This window comes from Macaca fascicularis, chromosome X (assembly GCF_037993035.2).
Source record: "Macaca fascicularis isolate 582-1 chromosome X, T2T-MFA8v1.1".
Lineage (NCBI taxonomy): Eukaryota > Metazoa > Chordata > Mammalia > Primates > Cercopithecidae > Macaca > Macaca fascicularis.
The window spans coordinates 109,627,126-109,649,607 of NC_088395.1; the positions used below are offsets into that span (position 1 = coordinate 109,627,126).

Sequence of the window (22,482 nt, forward strand, 5' to 3'; positions counted from 1 at the left end):
AGCTCATATTCATTTCATACTCATTACTTCACTTGATCTACTCAGCAGTTCTATGGAATATTTTCCTCATACAGTACATAAAAGACTGATTGTGAAGTGAATGTATGTGCAAAATTACCTGGTTTGTACTTCTAGCCTAGAGATTCAAACATCACTTGAAATTTATCCTTTTTAAAGTTTTTTTCAAGTATTTATTAAAGTGTTCTCTATTGCCTTTATAAGCCAACTGACCTACTTTCATTTTTTTCTTTTTAGACTCTTTATTAATTTTGTGACACAAGTTAAACATATTCTTTTGAAAAAATGAAAGAATACAGATATTCAAAACAGAAAATTTTCCATAAATCTGCCCCTTAAAGAGAAACCAATATTATTTTTTCATGTACATCTTATCCAAATTTTTTCTATGCACACATGTAACATATAAATATGCCTATTTTAAATTGGGATATCATATATATGTGTGTGTGTCTGTGTACTTGTGTATACATATATGAACTTTTTCTATGCAAATGGAAAAAATCCCGTATTAAAATGTAGACTTGCATATGAAACCATAAAGCAAAATCTAGTGAGATACTGGTGACAACAAAAACATCTAAAACCAATATCATCAAAAGGTTAAAAACACAAAAATGAGCCAAAGTATGACTAGAAAATGCAACCTAAAATAAAAGTGAAGCACTAAAAATATAAGAAAAAATAATTCAAGACAAAAAGCACTAAATGGGATAAGGCCACTTCCTGGACTGTCTTTTCATCCAATGCATTACTCTAAATTTATTTCTTAATTTTTAAAAATCTGTTCTGGACATTTTTCTTCTCCTCCTCTTTCTCCTCCTCCCCATCTCCCTCCCCGCTCTTCCTCCTTCTCCTCCTCCTCCTCCTCCCTCTCCCTTCATTGTTATTGACATGCCTATGGGACATACCCGTCTCCATCTTCCTGGGTAGGTGGTGCTTGTTCCTGGTGATTATTTCCTCTAGCTTCCTGGCCTTCAATTTCTTCCAAATGTAGCTCTTCCTCTACATTATGAATGCTTTCTTCATTTTCCTGGTGGGAATTTTCCATGTTGAAAGTTGTTTTTCCCTTTTCCTCTTTGACTGCAATTACTCCTTGGAGAAAAAAGGGAGGAAATACTGAATGTGTACTGTTCATTCCAGTACCCGTGTTTTCCCGAATTAGGGGGATGAGTAAAAAGGTCTCACCTTTGCTCTAATTCACTCCTCTATTCCCTCCAGGTTTTTGCCCTTCTCCCATACCTAAGGAACACATATATATTCTCTCAGTCTCTCTCAACAATTTTTCCTCTAGATCATTCTACCAGCCTCTCCCTGGACTGAATGAAACGTAAGTAGGAGCAATGTCTCCTCCTAGTTATGTTCTGGCCTGGGCCATTTCCATCCTTTCACCCCCAACCCTCAGAGGTTCTAGTCCAGAGCATGGCACATAGTGACCTGCCCAAATCCCAGTCAGTTTCCTATTCCCCTTTCCTTTCTTGAGCCTAATAGGCATTTGGACCTGCAGACAGAAGAAAGATAGTGGTACTGAAGTGCTTGGTGGATGGACCAGTATACTAGACAAGGGCCTCTTTGAAGACTGGACACCTAACCACTTCAAGTCTCAAAGCTCCTTTTCCCACCCCTGTTTCATCCCCATCTCCTGCTCTAAAATGCCCACCACATTGGATTAAGGGAAGTAGTTTCAACGATTTCTTAGTATCCATTTGCCCACATCTGCACCCCCTACATAACCACCATTTCTTTTACGTCCTTCCCCTTTCATCTCAATACTCCTCATCTTGGTGCTTATGCAGCACTCCCTTGCAGGCAGGGTATAAAAGAAGTGAATTATTTACAAGCTACCCCCAGGTCTATGTGTTTCCTCCTGGCCCTCTTTCTCTAGCCCTTCCCTCCATCCCAAGGCATATCATTATCTGTTTCAAAATATTGAAGAGGTGTCAAAGCAAACAGACCTGTACCTGCTTCAGTTTTTGCCTTCCTTCCCTTTCACATGTACCCCCTTACACCACCACCACTGACGCACAGCTCCAAGTCCAGCTGCTCACACAGACCTGCTCCATTCTGGGAAAGTGTCTTTCTCCCCCTCATCCTCTGGGCCAGACACTAGCCTGTCTCAACAGAAAAGAGGAGTGCTGCAAAAATAAAAGAGATCTGAATAAGAGGAATTTACTCACACCTTGGCTCCTGGTCACGTGAGGGTCTCAACTAACGGCAGAGTTTAATTTCCCAACCCCCGCACCCCACCTCTAGGCTGGCAGGGAGTGCAACAGAAATCCCCACCACACTACCACCATACACACAGAGAGACCCACTTCCACCCCTCTGTGAACAGTGCCTCAGTGCACACCACCCTGTCACTCTGGTCTTTGCCAATCTTGAGGGGCCACAAATGGCATCACCGATGAAGGTTGGCATTTGCCCTTCTCTGGTTATTAATGAAGGTCTGCACCCCCTATCCAACCAATCCTCCTACACCCTACCCCACCAGGCCTTGCTTCTTGTTACCTGTCCCTCCTGTCACCACTCTTCCTCCTCACCCCACCCCAAGCCACCAGTGCCCACCAACTTCCTTGTTTTTGTCATGCACAGTGTCAGGGATCTATAGTGCAATTTTCAATAATTCTCAATATTTTCCTGCATAGTTTCTTTAAAAATCATAAATATAATAAAGCTACTTTCATTTGGGAGGGGAAAAGGTTTTTCTTAAGGCCTTTATTTAACATTCCACTAGCTCCAGATTCAATTTTTGCATTACTCCTTTCACACTTCTTGGTCATTGTTACATATTTTACTTTAGAAACTTTAGTTAGAAGCAAGAGTTTTGAAAAACAGTTCAAGTTTATGCTCTTAGGAAGAGATAATTTATCGTTAATGTAACCATGTAACCATTTCAATGTAAATGTTACCTGAAAATTCTAAGAAGAGGAGAAAGGAGAAAGACCTTAATAGAGAATGTGGCATTGTTCTCACAGATATAAAGTAACTATCAAAGTAGAAAAAGATTTTACTACTGTCTCAAATCCTCAACAAGCTGCATTTTGGCCTGTTTGGTCCCAAAAGTACAAATGCAACACATACATGCACACACACGCACACACACACTCACAGAGAGCGAGAGCGAGAGAGAGAGAGAGAGAGAGAGAGAGAGAGAGAGAGAGAGAGAGAGAGCAGTCCACATAGATGCTTTATTTATTTATTTATTTATTTATTTATTTATTTATTTGAGATAGAGTCTCCCTCTACCACAGGCTGGAGTGCAGTGATGTGATCTTGGCTCTGGCAACCTCCACACCTCCCAGACTTAAGTGATTCTCCTGCCTCAGCCTCTCAAGTAGCTGGGATTACAAGCATGTGCCACCACACCCGGCTAATTTTCTTTTTATTTTTTATTTTTTTTATTTTTAGTAGAGATGGGGTTTCGCTGTGCTGGCCAGGCTGGTCTCAAACTCCTGACCGCAAAAGATCCACCCGCCTTGGCCTCCCAAAGCTCTGGGATTACAGGCAAGAGCCACCATGCCTGGCCAGATGCATTGTTTGTTTATTTATTTATTTATTTATTTATTTATTTATCTGTTTGTTTGTTTGTTTGAGATGGAGTCTTGCTCTGTCACCAGGCTGGAGTGCAGCGGGGCTATCTTGGCTCACTGCAACCTCTGCCTCCCAGTTCAAGCGATTATCCTACTTCAGCCTCCCGAGTAGCTGGGACTACAGGAGCGCCACACCCAGCTAATTTTTGTGTTTTTAGTAGAGACGGGGTTTCAACATGTTGGCCAGGATGGTCTTGATCTCTTGACCTCGTGATCCATCCACCTCGGCCTCCCAAAGTGCTAGGATTACAGGCGTGAGCCACCGCGCCCAGCCCAGATGCATTATTTTTAACAATGCAGGCTTTGGTCCCAAGCCTTCATATAGTCTCTTACATTGCTGAACTGAGATGGATAATTCAATACAACTTCTCTAAAAGAATAGCATTCAGTGTTGGTTTATCGCCACATTAAAAACATTTATTAACTACACAGTGATTATCAGCTGTAAATCATGCTAACACACTTGCATCTCCAAAGCAACCACTTATGAATCACTTGCTATGCACAAAGTACATTAATTGGATATTAGCATTTAATCCTGAAAAAAGTCCCTTGAGGTATATGCTATTATTATCCCAATTTTACAGGTAGAAAAACTCAATATATCATTTAAGTAACTTGTACAAAGTCACATAGCTAGTGAGTATAGAGTTGAATTTGAATACAGATCTCTTTGACACCACTGCTTGTGGTCATAGCCAATAAACTATATGGTAACCCGACTGAAATATCAGTACCCTTCAGGTATTCTTTCATAGACCTTTTCTTCTTTCTCAAGATGTTTGTATTAGGTTTCTATTGCTGCTGTAACAAATGACCATCAATTTGGTGGCTTAAAACAACAGAAATTTGTTGTTTTACAGTTCTGGAAGACAGAACTGTAAATTGAGTCTTACAAGGCTAAATTCAAGGTGTTGGCAGGGCTGGTTCCTTCTGTACCTTTCTTCTTCCAGCTTTGGTTCTGGCAGCATTTTTTGGCTTGTGGTTTCATTACTATAGGTTCTGCTTCCATTATTGTATTGGGTTTTTTACTTCTGAAGTGAAATCTCCCTCTGCCTCTCTCTATAAGGGACACTTGTGATTGTATTTAGGGCCCACCAGAGTAATCTCCCCATCTCAAGATCTTTAACTTAATCACATCTGCAAAGTCCCTTTTACCACATAAGATAAAATTAACCTAGTCCAAGGATTAGGACGTGGATATCTTTGGGGGACATCATTAGCCTACCACAATGTTCAAATATCTTATGGTTTTCAGTACCACATTAAGCGTTGACTCCCAAATCTGCATCTCCAGCATATATCTCTCTTTTGAGCTCCATAATATTTTACCCAACTTATTTTGAACTTTGACACTCAAATATGTGACTTTGAAGTAAATATAATCTTCTCTTTCAGTTCTCTCACTGCACCTCAAATCTCACTTTGGGTCTCTATCTATATTAATGACACCAAGATTCAACTAGTTCCCCACGCCAGACTTTCTTAGTGTTCACATCCAATCAACCACCAAGACCTGTTGTTTTTACCTCCCATAAACTACTGCAACAGCTCCTTCCTGGTGTCCCTACCTGAACTATTGTCCCATCACATAAAAGAATGACTCCAGAATACCATATAAAAAGATATCACATTCAATAATCCTTAAAACAACACTATGAAATTGATATTTCTTTGGGAAATCCTCATTCTGCAAAAGTAGACTTCTGTAAGACAAAAAGAAAGTGACTTGTGGAGAATACTTTCATGTATTCTTATATCAGCTGTTTTTGGAGATGAACTCCACTTGTGGAATGTTTAGAAGATTGGAGGAAAAACATAGCTCTTGGGAAACAACTTTATGTCCTGAGGGATTACTATACTATATCCCTGATACATTTTTAGTCTGAATCCAGTTTCACCTCTGGTCCTTGTGTAAATACAGATTATGTTACTTTTACTTTGAAGTTTTGCTCTATTCCCATCCTTCCTACATCTTCACACCACCCGATACTCCATTCCTATCATTCTTAAGTTTCCTTCCACTCTCTTTCTGAACACTTGTTCTGGAGCTGCAGATCACTGTTTTCATCCCATAATAGATGGTGGTTGAATGGGACAAGGCCAGCCTTGGTCCCTGTGACCAATATATCAATATATGTTCTCGTTGCTGGCAAAGCAGCTCACACATTGTCTTTCCACGTCAAAGTCTGATACAATAAACTAGGTTTTTCTTACTAGAACATTATCTTTTTTGTCATAATTCTTTATGGTGGCTTCCAGTCTACCTAAATTGATATTAAGAAATTCTCAAGCTCCCCAACTCTCTTCTTCCCACAGGAATCAGATCATATCTATAATATATAAATACTGCTATTTTAATTCTTACAAAAAGTCTTGATGACATGTGGTGGTCTGTTTCAATAAGCCGGCCTATAGAATGATTTCTTAAACTACCACCAGAAGCAGGCATCAACCTGCTGTCTCTCTCTTTTTGTTACTCTATAAAGGTATTACAGCAAGCTATCTTTTCATGATTTCATATAACCTAATTTGTCAATCTTATGCTTGTTCTCATTCAACCACCTTTTCTTCTGGAAGGCTGACAGATATCATTGCCTCCCTCCCCATCAAAGTTTTGTTTTGAAAACAATTCAGACCGACAGAATGTTTCAAGGATAATAAAGTAAATTGAAATATACTTTAAATTTCTTCATCTAGACTGTGTTCGCCAGTTAATATTTTGCCAATTGCTTTATCTCTCTCTCTCTCTATATATATAAATATATAATATATATATTTAACTTTGCTGAACTATTTGAAAACCAACTATAGATGATGTAGACATCATCATAATACTCCAGCATTTTATCTCCTGACAACAAGGACACTCTCCTAAACAACAATACAATTATCACATTCATAAAATTTAAAATTTATATAATACCATTATATAACCTACAATCCTTATTCAAACACTACATGTAGTTGGTATGTCTTTTAATCTAGAACAGTTCTCTATCCATCTTTCTTTCATGACATTGATACTTTGCTGAGGATGTTGAACAACTGAGATTCTCATACATTGGTAGTATGAAATGGTACAACCACTTTGGAAAACTGTTTAGCAATTTCATATCAAATTAAATGTTTGCCTTTTCTATAATGCAGAAATTCCACTCCTAAGTATTTCCCAAGAGAAATGAAAACATATATTCACAAACTAGCTTTCACAAGAATGCTCACAGTAGTTATATTTATAATAGACAAAAATGGATACAACTCATATGTCCAATAACATCTTGAATAGATATACCAAATTTTTATATATTCACACTATGCAGTACTATACAACAATAATTTTTTTTTTTTTTTTTTTTTTTGAGACGGAGTCTCGGTCTGTCACCCAGGCTGGAGTGCAGTGGCCGGATCTCAGCTCACTGCAAGCTCCGCCTCCCAGGTTCACGCCATTCTCCTGCCTCAGCCTCCCGAGTAGCTGGGACTACAGGCGCCCGCCGCCTCGCCCGGCTAGTTTTTTGTATTTTTTAGTAGAGACGGGGTTTCACTGGGTTAGCCAGGATGGTCTCGATCTCCTGACCTCGTGATCCGCCGGTCTCGGCCTCCCAAAGTGCTGGGATTACAGGCTTGAGCCACCGCGCCCGGCCCTTTTCCTATTATATTGGGTCCACCTTTTTAGATGATGGACTTCCAGGGCAAAGTAACTGATTATGTCAAATCTTCTCAGTATGTGACCTGTCCCCAACCAGAATCCATTGATTCTCAACACCATCCCTGGATGATGATGATGATGATGATGATGATGATGATGTTGACAGCAATGATGGTGGTGGAGAGGACATTTTCTGTTTGATCTAACAGTCTTATGTCTGGGGGCTCCATGAATGGCCAGGTCTCCGAGAAGGTAGTTATCCTCCAAGAAAGAGGATAAATAATTTATACAAGGTCACATACCAATAAGGAGAAGAGCCCAAACTGGAACCCAGGTTTATCCGACACTACGGCCATATACTTAAATCACTTTTTTCCTTCCTAAACCCAAGGATTTGAATTTCATCTTTGTCTTATTGTTCAAACAATCCTTTAGGCTGTCAGAAATTTCGTAATGTTTCCTCAGATGACAGACCTAAAGAATAAGGCTCACAGTTGGATTACTTTCTGCATGATCAATGCCTTAAAAAGGCATCTTCACACCAATTCGCAGTTGACTGTCCTGACCCCCAAGTCGTGAGCTGGGCCTGCAGTGCAAGTGAGTTTTCAGATAGGAGGGGACACCCATTTTCTCCTCAGTTATAAGACCACATGTCTTTGCAAGTTCCCTTTACCTGGTGTCTCCTGTGCTTCAGGGCCTGGGCTGGCTCAGGCATCAGATGCTCTGCACCAGGAAGACACAGAGCTAAAGTCCTTGCAGAACCAACCAAAAGGCCAGGGCACATCGAGGCCTTTCTAGGAGTCTGCACAAGGTGGGTGGGAGAGGGATGGGTGAGGTTTTGTGTGCTGTCTAACTCTGTTTTTGCCCCAGTTGTCTTGTGGGCTACTTCACTGGACTCTGAGAGAAGGGTCAGACCCTTCTGCTTCAACCCCAAGTTACCTGGTCAGACCTGTTCAGACATCTGCTTGCTCAAAGATTATCCCAACCAATGTTTTCAACTGGAAAGTTATGGAGCTTTTTCTTTTCCCCTACAAAATGTTCCCCAGAAGAGAAAGGGAGAAGGAGGGAAAGGCAAAGTGCTCTGACCTGAAATAGGACAGTCATCCTCCTCCACATATGTCTGTTCAGGATAGCCTGGCCGTTAGCCTTAGGAGAGCCTAGTACCTGCTGCAGACTAGAGTGGAAGGACAAAGTCAGAAGTCTGGCTCGGGCCAACCCTTTAACATCCTGTCTGAGCACCACTCTCTGAGGGCTGGGGGGAGGATTTATCCTCTCGTAAAACTGGTTCTGGTGAACCTGGAACTTTATCTCACTCCAGTTAGAATTCCAGTTCGACCAGCACCTATCAGGCTGCCATCACCTTGAAGAATGGTCTGGAGACATGAAGATTCCCTGAAAATGACATCATATAGTGAAAAAATAGAAACAGAAGAAAGCCAAGGGTGCAGGGTTGGCTCAATTGCTTTTTTGAGATGATTACTAAAAGGTAATTTTGAATTTATTTCTGATACATTTTACTCATACTGGGAGGAGGCAATGCATGGCTAAACATGGTGTTCACTCAATAAAAAGGCATCTTATGTTACATTCCTCCCCCTAGCTTTTTATCTTGTCTTTCTTTCTTAACAGGAACCTTACAAATTTTATGTATAGATGTGTCCATCTTTTCCTTTAAAAATTCATACTTAAAACAGTAAATGCTTGTATAGGCCTTCTATTTCCTGAATGTCAGCAAGCATTCACCAAGATTTCCTGCCAATTATTTTGTAGTTAATATTTGTAATAACGAAAAGCATATTGTATTACTAGTGGTTCTCATTCTTCAATCCATATCATTATCACCTGCAGGAGTTTGCAAGCTATAATTTTACAGCCTACCTCCAGAAAATGTGGGTCAGTGGGCCTTATGTGGGGCCCAGGTATCAGCATTTTCAAGACACTCCCCAGCAGATTCTGATGCAGGTGATTATTATGAAATACTTTGATAATAAAACATTTGGAGTACAATCTATTCTCTGCCCTGTTTCTTCTTGGAATTGCTTGTCATAACTCTAGAGAAATAAAAATACTTGTAGATTATTCAGCAAGTAATCTGATTTGGACAAACCTGCTAGCTCTTAGTAGCAATCAAAAAATCAATTAAATATTAAAACACAATGTGCCAGCTAAACACCTACAAGTATCCATATGTGGGATACCAAGAGGAAGAGGTAGTCTTTGCTTGTTCTACAGGGGAAATATAATCTCTAACATTTATATAATAGTATTCTACTTCAAGTACATTTATAAGGTTCTTACCGACTTTGAAAGTTTTTTTTAACCACAGGTCAACAGGAGAAGAGATGGAATTAAGGGGACTGTTCCTTAAATCTGTTCCCTGCATCACTTTGTGTAATTTATATATGTTCCCCAACAGTCTTCTGAACTAGTAAAGCCTGCCCAGGAGCCTTCAGGAAGAGATCATCCCAAGAGGACAAATCCTCATTCCTTAGACTTAGAGCAAAAACTGTGATTACGACATGATGTCTTTGACTCAAACTTATACCCCAGTCCAAATCCCAAATGGAGTCATCACATCTGACTCCTGTGGAGAGGAAGGGTCTTGTGATTGAAAACAGAAGGGGTTGTTTTGCTAAGGGCTCCGAAGGACATTGTGGCCCAAGCAACCCTAGAGAAGTCCCACCTGTGTTAAGTATCACTATAAAGCAGAGAGAAGCTTTAGAAGACAGTGAGAGTTCAACCTACTGAGGACTCCAGGGAACTAGGTGGAGTTTTGGCCCTCAAGGACTGCAGTGCATCAGCAGGAGTGGGGCCAGCAGAGAGCACAGCATTCAGCAGAAGAGGCAGCAATGTTAGGCAGGCATGGCAGGACCCAAGGGAGGAGATAGGGTTCACTAGCAGAGGACTGATAGGGAAGCCCCCACCTCTGCCTACTGGACTTGTTCCTGAGTACAAGTCGCGTCATGCCAGGCCCTCCCTTAAATATTGGTGCTTCTATAGTGGGTTGGGATTCCGTACGCACGGGTGGGAATGAGATCCCACTGAGCACAACTGTTACTGCCTCATTTCTTCCCCACTGCAGCCCCGTGAAGCAAATATTTTCCCCATGAAAAGACTGAGTCTTAAACGTGTGTATCTGTAATAATTGCCAGTTTATTCCTCTGGCTAAGAGATCCAGAGGTAATTTGAGGTTTACATTTCTTTTTTATTGTTCTTTCATCAAGAGTTTAGGTGCCCCCATTGCCCTCATAAGCTGGTTGCAAATTATTTGACTCTTACTTGTAAAAAAAATCCTTAATTCTTTTTGTGTGTGAGACACGTGTTCATTAAAAAGCACATATAATATAAGCAAAAAGAATAAAAAGAAGAAAACAAATAAAATTTCACACCACACAGAAATAAGCTTGGTTAAGTTTTTGATATATGTTATATGGATGTATGTATACACACACGCACACACACAAAGTTTGGAATTTTATCCTATATATGTGAGCTGATATTAAATATGCTGCTTTGCCATAACCTGTTATGTTTCACTTTACAACATGGAATGAACACATTCCCATGCAAATGTATGAAAGTTTCCAATTGAAAAATAGACCTGGAAAATGGGTCAAAATCCAAAATCCAATGAGGTGCTGGTACCAAGGAAACTATCTAAAACAAAATTTCATCAGATTATTAAAAGTAAAATGGAGGTCAAAGATACATCAGAAAATGCTAACAGAAAGAAAGCTGGGGCCAGATTTTAATATTAGGCAAAAATGAATTCAAGGCCTAAAGCACACAGGATAAGGACGGCTGCGTGAATGTCTTTGCTTCCAATGCATCATCACAAACTTGTTTCTTACTCTTCTTATCTCTTCCCTAAGCCTTTCAAGCTCACCTACTCCTCTTATCATTTCTTCAGGGTTCAAATGCCTAACGGGTGTGTCCTCTTTAAATCCCTGGCCAGGTTGATTCGGCTCTCCTCTGGGGTTTCCTTCTGCCTCCTGGCTTATACCTTCTTCGGAAGGTTGAGGATTTCCTTCTGACTCCTGTGGTACATCCTCCAAAGGGCGATCTTCCTCGGCCTTTGGCATGTTCTGTGGTTTTCCCTCATTTTCTTCACAAGACTTTTGCATATTGAGTATTTTTAATTTCCTTTTTGAATAAATTAATCCTAGAAAACAAGGAAACAAAACTACTAGATTCCAGGCAAACAGACCAGCAACCAGAGTATGGGGTCCCATAGCGACTGGCCTTTTCTGACTCAGTACCCTAATTGTCAAAAGTTTTCCAACTAGAGAAAGCTGGATCCTCAGGCTCAGAACTCCCCTGACTCCACCTCCCTTCCCGCCCCCTTTAGTTCCAGCTCCATCTTTCTCCTCCTGCTCCTGCCCACCATCTTCCCAGCAGGCCCTGCTACAAGCTTCTCCTAATACTGAAATGGGAGCAGTACGGAAGCAATTAACCCTTCTCCCGCCTCTGGTTTCCAACACTCCCGCCCTTCAGACTTTCCCAAGCCCTCTCAACCTCCAGCCTCTCACCTGAGAGGGTTGGTCCAGTCTCTGGTCTCCCCTCCCAGTTCAGCGTCTCTTAAACCTCCCCCTCCCCCGCCTCATTTCCGCTGCAGGCTCGGCACCGGCCTCTGGCGCTTAATCCGGATGGGGAGAGGCTGCTGCGACCCCGGGATGTGCTTTGGTGTCACTCACACTTCCACCCCCACCCAAAGAGACCCGAAGCAATTGCACCTTTACAAAAACTGACCTGCAGGGATTCAGGGGATTTTCCTCTCTCTTCCCTCACCTCGATTTGTGTCGCGCCCAAAAAACCAAATATCCTGCAGACAGATGGGAGTGTTTGGTGAGCAGGCTAGTACCTGGATCACGGGTCCCTTTCATGATTCTAGGCCTTGTTGGTGTAAAGTTTCCCACGTCCTCATCCTCGCCCTCCTTTTATGGCAACCCCGCCCTCATCCGTGCCCACCGTTTTTCTGCAAGCAGGGAGTAGGAAAAGCAAGTTTCTTCCAAACAGTTTCTATGTCTCTCTCTCAGGACCCTTAATTAACTACCCTTCTCTCTCTCCACCCGCCATCCCCCACCAAACAGCCCCAAATTTCCTGCACAAAATGGGAGTTTGGCGGAACAGCAGTGAGGAAAGCAGTGCCGGCCCCGCTTGCTTTCTGCTCTCAGCCTCCTCGACCCCAGGGTCTCCAGGTCAGCGCCCACCTTTATACTAACCTGAAAGGATCTTGGGCACTTTTCTCCTTCTCCAGCAATAGGGAGCTGCTACAGGGAAACAGGCCCTGGACTATAAGGACTTCTGCACACGTCGACTCCTGGTCACGTGAGAGTCGCGTCATCACTGAGCTCGAGTCCCCAGTTACCCCTCCCATTAACACTGCAGCCCGCCCTCTGCGTTCCCTCCACTTGATACTGTCAATCTTTTTTCGTATTTGCCAATCAGAGACAATAAACTGTTATCTTCTCCCTGGAGTATTTATTCGCCTTTCTCAGATTACCAGGAGGATCAGCCTTTTAGGGGTAATCGATCATTTCTCCTTCTTTGGGGAATCATCTCTTTCTCCGGCTCCCAATAATCTCACCTCCCCTCCTCCAAGACCCCTACAGTCCACCATTTCCCCTGGAATCCTATCCAGCATTGAAATGGGCAAAGGTGGTAGATCGGGAAGCGGGGCTGGAAAAGAATCTAAGGTTGAAAGTGGAGGATTTGACTAGTCCTTTTGAATAGTTTTCTGTTGTGTTCTATGTTTTCAGCGATCAGCGTACTTTTAAAAATGGTATCAGAAAACGGATGCCTCATAAGCAATATGTAACACTTAATATGGAGGATAAATTAGTTATATCAATGTGTAAGACTTTGGAAAAGTTTTCTAATGGCTGGAAATGAAATGACAGTATTCACAACATATTGATGTGTTAGAATTTTTTAAAATCTTACCAAACGGCACTTAAAAAATTGACTCCCAAATTAATGTGTGGAAGGAGGCCCAGTTTTCTCTTGTTGGCAATTTTGTATAGGTAATCTACTACTCTTTCTATTTCTGGCAGAACTCAAGTTATCAAGTGTTCGATGTCTGATCTTTTTCATTGATGGTGGCATCCACTAAGGTTTCACTTGGAGACTTCAGGCAGACTTCCTCCCCATTTCCCCTGTAGGATTCAGTATCTTGTTAATCAGATAAGTCCACAGAAAAGCTTGCTTTCCACTGAGTAAACTTCTTTTGGAACTCAAAGAAAAATGTTTCTTGGAAAACATTTTGTTGTTGGGAAATAACTCATATATTCATGAAACGCTCAGAAAAGAAAGAGTTCCCTGTATCTCACCATCAGGCATGAGGCTTCTTTGCGTGGCATTTTCATTCATTCATGGCACTCTGGAGATAGTCTGGTATCATCCACTGTGTCCCATTAAGAGAACTATTGACATGCATAATTGTTATGATTAGAAAGCAAAGAGAACAACATTGCTGTAAAAACTAATATTAAACAGGAAACTGATATCCCTGAAACTCAGAATCCACTGGTACTTGGAAGGATGGTGGTGCCTGGAGTGGCATTCTGGCCAATGGAGCCAGCTGGAGAGTCAGAAGAAGGCAGAGGGGGTCTTTTGTCTAGGGTGGTCACAGCAGGATACCTCAGTCAACAATAACACCCACCAGAGAGGAGAAAGGAAGGGTTGGAAAAAATAAATATTTTTTGGACTTAATGATTCATAGTTGAAGCATGACAAATTTCTTCCACATTTGAGGGATAAATGTTCTATTGCTTGAGAGAGAGCTTTTTAATATAAATATAACTAGCAAATTATAAAGATTTAATCATTACCTATCACCAAATGTTTCCACTCTTTTAAATGTAACCAATTCAGTGAGGAACAACTCTGATCTTTTAAAAGAAAAATTATTAGCAGCAAAATGGACTTTGTGTGTGTGTACACTTCTATGTAGTTTAACCAATGTATGGATTTGTTTAACCACCACTGCAATCAGATCACAGTTCAATCACCCGCAGAAACTCCTGCATGCTGTCTCTCGTAGTCCTATTTTACTGCCTTCCCTAAACTCTGGCAACCACTAATATATTCCCCATTACTATACTTTTGTCTTATTCAGAATATTATGTAAATGATTTCATTTTCAAATTTCTGTGCACTGGCTTCTTTTGGGATTGGCTTCTTTCACTCAGCATAATGCCCTGGACATTCATTTAAGTTGTTGCATGTATCAATAGTTTATTCTTCTCTTTCTGCTGAGTAGTATTCTGTTATTTAGCTATTCCACAGTTTGCTTATTCATTCACCTGCTGAAGGACATTTGAGTTGTACCCAGCTCTAAGCAATTATGAAAAGAACTGCTATAAATATCCATGTACAGATTTAGGCCCTTATTGCTTCACTTCTGGACTTCCTGCCTCCAGTGCCTCCCTCTCTCGCTTTAATCCACCTTACACATTACCTTGTCCCTGCTTTCAATGGTCATTCTCCTGCTCAGTGACCCTGGATGGTAACCCCACCACTCACCACATAAATCCTACACTCCTTATCTTGACATTCAGCCTCCATCAGAATTGAGCCTCAGGACATGTTTCTAGCCTCATCATCTTCTTCTCTGCCCCATCCAAAATAAACCCTTACTTCAGTGTCTACAGAAACAGTGAGATCAAATTAAAAAATTTAAAAATAATAGTATTAAACCCTTAGTCACTGTGCCCAAGCATGCCTTATACTTTTCTCTTTGTCATTGTTTGCCATTTTCTTCTTCCTGATTGCCCTCCTCTTCCTCCTAGATCCTGGTCCTGCTCGTTCTTAGAGGCCAAGACCTGATCATCCAGCCTCTGAAGCTGGAAGTGATCTCTCCCTCCTCTGTCATTGCTGCACATGAGATCTGCACCTTTTGTGTAACCCTTAACAAAGGTTACCTTGTACCTTTCCGTGTGTGTGTGTGTGTGTGTGTGTGTGTGTGTGTGTGTGTGTGTTGAGAGTGGAGGGTATCTAACCAGAAAGATGGTCAGCTGTGAGTTGAGGGTAGGGGGCAAGCATCAGGCTCCAGCTATTATGCTTCTTTGGTGGTTCTAGTACTGTTAAATAGTGGGTCTCTCAGGCATCTCAGGGTCTCAGAAAGAGCTATTTGCCATTTGGCTCACAGACAAACTTCATTTTGCCTGCACAAAATTGAAGCAGAAGTTTTATTGTACTCTCCTTTACTTATTCTGCTTTACACATAGCCACAGCAATACTAATACTATGTTTATGGAGCTATTGGCAAAGGTTATTGACCTTGTCTTCCTAAATACTCACAGTAGAGATTAGTTAGCTCACTGGTACACACCTGACAAAGAGTCAGGTGATACAGGCCTTCACCTTCATCCTTGTTCCTGCGCAATTTCAGTGTGTCAATATAACACTCAGCTGCCTTTGAAATTAAGTCAGTCAGAGTAGATTTTAAATATAAGTAAATTTTTGAAAATAGCGTTCTACTGAAGTAAAAACTGTATCTTTTTAAAAAGGAAAGAAAAAGGTGTACACATTAATTTTAACAATAAGGGTATGAGTTCTGGAGAGTAGAAACCCTGGGCCTCTGAGCCAATCAATGTCCTGTTTTTGTGCACCAAGAGAGCACTAGAAATAGTTCCAAAGTCCAAAGTCCTCCAGGTTATGTGAGAGGAGGAGAAAGCAGTCAGCATTTTACCATTCGAGTATCCAGAAAGCTCTTATATAAGACCATAGTATCCAGAATAGTGTTTTCTATGTTCCTTCCATAGTCTTGCATTCTGATACTCTATATTTGCCAACTCCTCCTGCATATTTTTTTTCATTGCTGTTTCAAGGCTCATCCCATAGAACTTGAGCTGACCATTCTTATCTATCACTTCTTTAGCATGATCTGTACGGCTTGAAAGTATCACTCCTTACATGGCAAAATCTTCCCCAGATCCAAAGCTTTAGCTACCAGATCCTAAAGTGTGCACTGCAGCAGCCTCCATCTGAGATGATTTGCCCCTTCAGAATGAAAGCAGATTCAGTACATTCCATCACTTTGCACAACCAAGGGTAGCCATGTTTTGGTGCAACTGGTACACACAGAGCCTGGGCTTATTTCTACTTAGATTGTGCTCCAGAAAGAAGAAATTCTTCTGCCATCCCCCATCACCACATTCCCTGACATAATGGTATGTTTTTCAAGTTTGGCAACAATACATTTCACAAATTCTGCAAAATATCCAGAAAAGTCATTGGCCACATTTAGGTAAGTGAATATAACTTGAAGCACAGCTTGTATGATACTTATGATCTTTTCCACATGATTCTGCACACTGCCTGAACTCACAGCTAAATGCTGCATACATTGTAGATGATTGTGGCAAGAAGTTTCTAGTTATCCAGATCATAATGCTTATGAATTGCTATGAACCTAAAGTGCTGTGTTGTAACTACTGCCATTTCAAATATCCCTGAGTGGGTTTGCTTACACTTATTTTTCTGAGACAGATTTTCACTCTGTTGCCCAAGCTGGAATGCAGTGGCATAACAACTCGCTGCAGCCTTAACCTGCTGGGCTCAAGCCATCCTCACGCTCGGCCTCCCAAAGTGCTGGAATCATAGGCCTGACCATCATGCCTGACTGCTTAGACTTTTAATATGTAACAGCATGCTCAGGATTCACCTCAGCAAGATTTTTGAGATTGCTTTTCTTAAGGCTTGAGGTCTGCATCTATGTAGAGGATCATGCTGGGTTGGTGGAAAAGCACATCTCAGCTGGCCAGGCAACTCTTTCCTGTGGCAGAAGCACAGTTGTGGGGGAGAGTGTGCTGTTGCTGCAGATCAGGTGCTTCTAAAAATTCAATTTGTAATGCAAAGAAAGCTTTGCTGACCTCTTGATTCTGCATTAGTTGTCAGTGCCACATGACTCTTTAGACCCCGTATTTACCCATCCTAATACTTCCACCCTGTTTTGTTGACTTTCTACTGTGTATCCCTCACTAGTCTCGAAGTGCCACAAGGACAAAAACTATATCTGGTTCAACTTTGTAAACCATTCCAATGTGGAAATGTCAAGTTGGTGGAAAACATTAAAATTTCCATTAATATGGGAATTGTTAAATAAATTATAGTGTGGAAATTTTTCAGATATAAAAAGGAGTAAAATTACGCACATGTAGTGACATGAAATTTTATTAAAGCTGTATTTTTTAGTGAAAAAAGTGACAACACTATTTAGAGAATAGGTCCATGCATATATACATATAACACATACATATATATGTATGCAGCTAGTTTAGTAAGTAGTTTCAATTTTTGATATAAGTATGGAATTGTTTCATTTTTTCTAGAAATTGCTGTCAATTGTGATCTGTCAACCCCCCCTTTCTCACTAGATAATAAGTTTCTTTAATGACATGTTCATGTTCACTTATTTCCTCAACTATTAGGTCACTTTCTTTCATTTAGAGTTTTATTTTGAGTTCTTAAGATTCAGTCTGTACCAAAGGCACCCAAAGAGAAGGGAAAAAAAGTCTGGTCTGTTTTTTGAACGTTTCATTTTGAAATAACTTTAGCTATAAGGAATGCCGCAATTTCCATATACCTTACACCCAACTTTGCCTAGTAATTATGATACATTTATAAAAACTAAGAAGTTACCTTTTGTGCACTGCTATTAAATAAAAACGATTTATTCACCAGGTTTTCTACTAATGTCCTTTTTCTGTTCCAGGATTCAATTCAGGAAACAATGTTGCATTTAGCTAACATGTCTATTTAGTCTACCCTGTGCCAGTTTCTTAGTCTTTCCTTGTTTTTCATTACCTTGACACATTTTAAGAGTCAGGTGTTTTGTAAAATGTTCCTCAGTTTGGGTTTTCTGATATTTTCTTATGATTAGATTGGGATTTTTGATTTTGAGAAAGAATACTACAGAGGTAAAGTGCCCTTTTCATCTAATGTCAGGATTATATGATATTAGAACGAATTATCACTGGTGATGTTAACTTTGATCATTTGGTTAAGGTTCTCTTCTGGGTTTCTCCACTTGTAAAGTTACTGCTTTTCCCTTTTCATACTCTTATTTGTACTCTTATTTGTTAGAAGCTAGTTTCTAAATGTAACCCATACTAAAAAGGTGGGGAATTAAACTCTACCTCCTGGAGAGAGGAGTGTCAATGAATTTGTGAATACATGCTTGAAAACAACTACAGTAATCAATAAATATTTGGGGGCAGATAATTTAAGACTACGCAAATATACTGTGAATTTTGCCTTCAGCAATTACTACTATGATGTGCTGATGGTGATTTTTAAAAAATATCCCTCATTCCTTTTACATTTAATATTTCAAATTACCCTGTAAGAAGACTTTCCCATTCTCCCCTGTCCCATTTATTTATTGATACAATTATTTCTTTCTGTCAGTATGACTCACGGATTTGTAAAAATTCTTTGGGCTGTAATCCAATACTATCATTTGTTATTGCTATTGCTGTTCAAATTGTTTGAGCCTTGGCCATTGGGAGCTCTTTCAGGTGGGCTTTCTTTCATCCTTTTTCTGTCTCCTTGCTTTCTGGCACTACAAGATGTACCAGATTCATCTTTTATCTTCCTTTTCCCAGCCCCATCATCAGCCATTTATCCAGGGAGTCTTCGTTACTTTAATTGGATAATCATATTTAGTAATTAAGATCTGGGCATTGATTGTGCTGGTTACTATTGGGGTGTCATTGATTCTAGGACTTCTCAGTTGATAGAACAAGTAGATACATGTGTATATGTATATTAAACTGTTTATACACCATACTTGCACATATATTAATTATATATACACATATATAAGCTCATACTGACACATTGACTCTAATCCATTACCACAAGTATTCATTTAGCTTTCTCATCTCTTGCTTATTTTCACCTTCTATCTCTGGCAGTGAGAAACCTGGTTCTTCTTGTCTATCATTTATTTACTTATTTAATTCTAGTGTATAAAGTAGTTTAAAATGGCTATCATGTACCCCATGAGAAATAAAATTCCCAACCAGAATGCAACATTATGTACAGTTTTTTCTTGAGCTTTACAGTATGCAGTCAAAACAGTGGTTTCTAAAGCAAATTAGGTCAGCTCCTTTTTCCCACACCCTTTTTAGTGAAGTTATGTCATACATCTGTGATACAGTGAGATTCATGTGCCACAGTATGCTTTCCATTTTGGGTTCCCCCTACATTTTTAATTGACATAAAGCGAAAGTCACCTTTCATGTTTTCGCGGTTCTGTGGAATTCAACACATTCACAAAATCGTGCATCTACCACCATAGTATCTATACAGAAGAGTTTTAGTATCCTGAAATCTCCTTTGTGTGGTGCTTTTGTAGTCAACCCATCTTCCCATCTCTACCCCTGACAGCCTCTGTTTTGCATCCCTATAAATTAGCCTTTTCATAATGTCATGTAAATGAAATTGTACAATAAACATCTTTTTGAATCTGGCTTCTTTCACTTAGCAACATACATTTGAGATGCATATTTGAATCAGTAGTTTGTTCCTCTTAATTATTGAATAGTGTTCCATTGTACAGATATACCACAATTTGTTTATATTTTCACCAGCTATAGAACACCTGGGATATTTCCAGTTTGGAGAAATTATGAATAAAGCTGCTATGAACATTTTGGTACAGGTTTTTGTATGAACATACATTTTAATTTCACTTGGGTAAATACCTTGAAGTGGCATTGCTGGATTGTATGGCAATTGTATGTATAACTTTATAACAAATTGTCAAAATGATATTTAAACTGGCTGTAACATTTTGCATTGAATGAGAATTTCTTTTGTTCCACAGACTCACTAGAATTTGTTATTTTTTCATTTGAGGATTTTTATTTGTTTTTTCACTTTTTACCATCCTAAGTGTACAGTAGTATCTGTCTGTGTTTTTAATATGTATTTCCCTCATTACTCACGATGCTAAGCATCTTTTCACCTGCATATTTGTTGTCTGAATATATACTTTAATGAAGTCTCTGTTCATATCTTTACTTCCCATACCCTTTTTTGGGGTTTGCTTTTCTTTTATTGGGTTTTAAGAGTCATTTATTTCTTCTGGATAAAAATCTTTTATCAGATATGTGATGTGCAAATATTTTCTTCTAGTGGGTGGCTTGTATTTTCACTATCATAACAGTGTCTTTCATGGAGCAAAAGTTCTTAATTTTTATGATATCCAGTTTTTAAAGTTGTTAGCTTTTGGTATTATATCCAAAAACTCATCACCACACCTAAGATCATATAGATTTTCTCCAATATTTTCTTCTAGACATGTTATAATTTTACATTTTACATTTAGGTCTTTGATATATTTGATTTAATTTTTGTGCAAGATATTATGTATGAGATAAGGTTTTTGTTTTTGTTTTTGCAGATAGATGTTTAGTTGTTTCAGTGTCATTTGTTGAAAAGACAATTCTTTCTTCATTGAATTACCCTTGTGCATTTGTCAAATATTAGTAGAATGTATTTGTGTGGGGTTTATTTCTGAGCTGTCTTGTTTCATTGACCCATGTACCTATTATTTTTCTGTTACCAAACCATCTTGCTTAATGTAGCTTTATAGAAAGTATTGAAATTGGTTAGTGTGTATCCTCCAATTTTGTCCTTCTTTTTCTGTATGTTTTGGTTATTCTATTTCCTTTGACATTTCATTTCAATTTTGCAACTAACTTGTTGATATCTACAAAAATGCTTGCTCTAATCCCATTACTGGGTATATACCCAAAGGAATATAAATCATTCTACTATAACGACACATGCACACGTATGTTCATTGCAGCACTATTTACAATAGCAAATACATGGAACCAACCCAACTACTCATCAATGATAGACTGGATAAATAAAATGTGGCACATACACACCAGGGAATACTGTACAGCCATAAAAAAGAATGAAACCATGTCCTTTGCAGGGACATGGATGAAGCTGGAAGCCATCATCCTCAGCAAACTAACACAGGAACAGAAAACCAAACACCACATGTTCTCATTCATAAGTGGGAGTTGAACAATTAGAACACATGGACACAGGGAGGGGAACAACACACACTGGGGCCAATTGTAGGGTGGGGGCAAGGGGAGGGAGAGCATTAGGGCAAATAGTAACGCATGCGGGGCTTAAAACCTAAATGACATATGTTGACAGGTGATGCAGACCACCATGGCACATGTATACCTATGTAACAAACCTGCACCTTCTGCACATGTATCCTGGAATTTAAAGTAAACTAAACTAAAATAAATAAATAATTAATTTTAAAAAATGCTTGCTCTGATTTTCATTGGGATATACACCAAATTGAGAAGCACTGACTTCTTAATAATGCTGACTCCTCCAATCTATAAACACAGAATGTTTCCCTCTTAAAATGTCTTCTTTAATTTCTTTTTATCAGTGTTTTATTGTTTTCAGTAAATAGGTCCTGCACACACTTAGTTAGATTTACACCTAAGTGATCCATTTTTTGGTGCTATTGTAAATGGCATTTAAAAATTTTAAATTCTAATTTTTCATTTTTTGTATATAGGGATAAAATTGACAGGTTGACCTCATATCCTGTAACCTTGCTAAACTCACCTAAGAGTTCTAGAATTTTTCAAGAATTCTTTAGGATTTTCTACATAGATAATCATGTCTGTGAACCAGGTTTTATTTCTTCTTTTCCCATTTGTATGTTTTTTATTTGTTTTTTCTTGCCTTACTTCATGGACTGGAACTTAGATTACTGTACTAAATAAAAGTAGTGGGAAATTTTAAAAAATCCAGATGGGAAAGAAAGAAGAAAAATGATGTCTGTTTGGAAATTATATGGTCTTGTATATAGATAATAATAAGGAATACACTAAATTTATTGATCTATAGATTCAATGCAATCCCTATCAGAATCCCAACTGGAATTTTTTTAAAAGAATTTGACAAGCTAATTCTAAAATTCACATGCCATTGCAAGGAACCCTGAATATCAGAAAGTTTTCAAAATAAACAAAACAAGAAGAAACAAAGCAGCAAAGTTGGAAAGAGTTACACTTCTGATTTCAAACTTACTACAAAGCACAACAATCAAGACAATGCAGTACTGGCATAAGGATGGACACTTAGATCAGTGGAATAGAATGTAACCTGTAGATCAATGGAAAGTATTAGTATTTTAAAAATATTAAGTCTTCCCATCCTTAAACA

The 22,482-nt window shown here is 39.3% G+C and overlaps 1 protein-coding gene across 4 annotated transcripts; it reads right to left on the bottom strand.

The window, feature by feature from the left end:
- Window positions 1-900: 900 nt before the first annotated feature.
- On the bottom strand, window positions 901-12,579 carry TCEAL8 (transcription elongation factor A like 8). 4 transcript variants are annotated; one of them, XR_010584461.1, is made up of 4 exons: window positions 12,480-12,579; window positions 12,007-12,079; window positions 1,980-11,419; window positions 902-1,113 (listed from the first exon to the last, which is right to left on the bottom strand). XR_010584461.1 is itself a non-coding variant. In XM_045383360.3 (3 exons), exon 3 carries the CDS (start codon window positions 11,379-11,381, stop codon window positions 11,028-11,030), a length of 354 nt encoding a protein of 117 aa, XP_045239295.2. In that variant the 5' UTR covers window positions 11,382-11,419; window positions 12,007-12,079; window positions 12,480-12,579; the 3' UTR covers window positions 10,455-11,027. The 4 variants fall into 4 exon arrangements, 2 of the variants coding, with proteins under 2 accessions (XP_045239295.2, XP_005594273.2); XR_012430024.1 differs by lacking the exon at window positions 12,007-12,079 and having other exon boundaries at window positions 901-1,113; XM_045383360.3 differs by lacking the exon at window positions 902-1,113 and having other exon boundaries at window positions 10,455-11,419.
- Between the last annotated feature and the right edge of the window lie 9,903 nt (window positions 12,580-22,482).

Coding starts and splice junctions, on each gene's coding strand:
- TCEAL8 (XM_005594216.4), bottom strand. CDS start 11,381: ATGCAAAAGTCTTGTGAAGAAAATGAGGGAAAACCACAGAACATGCCA.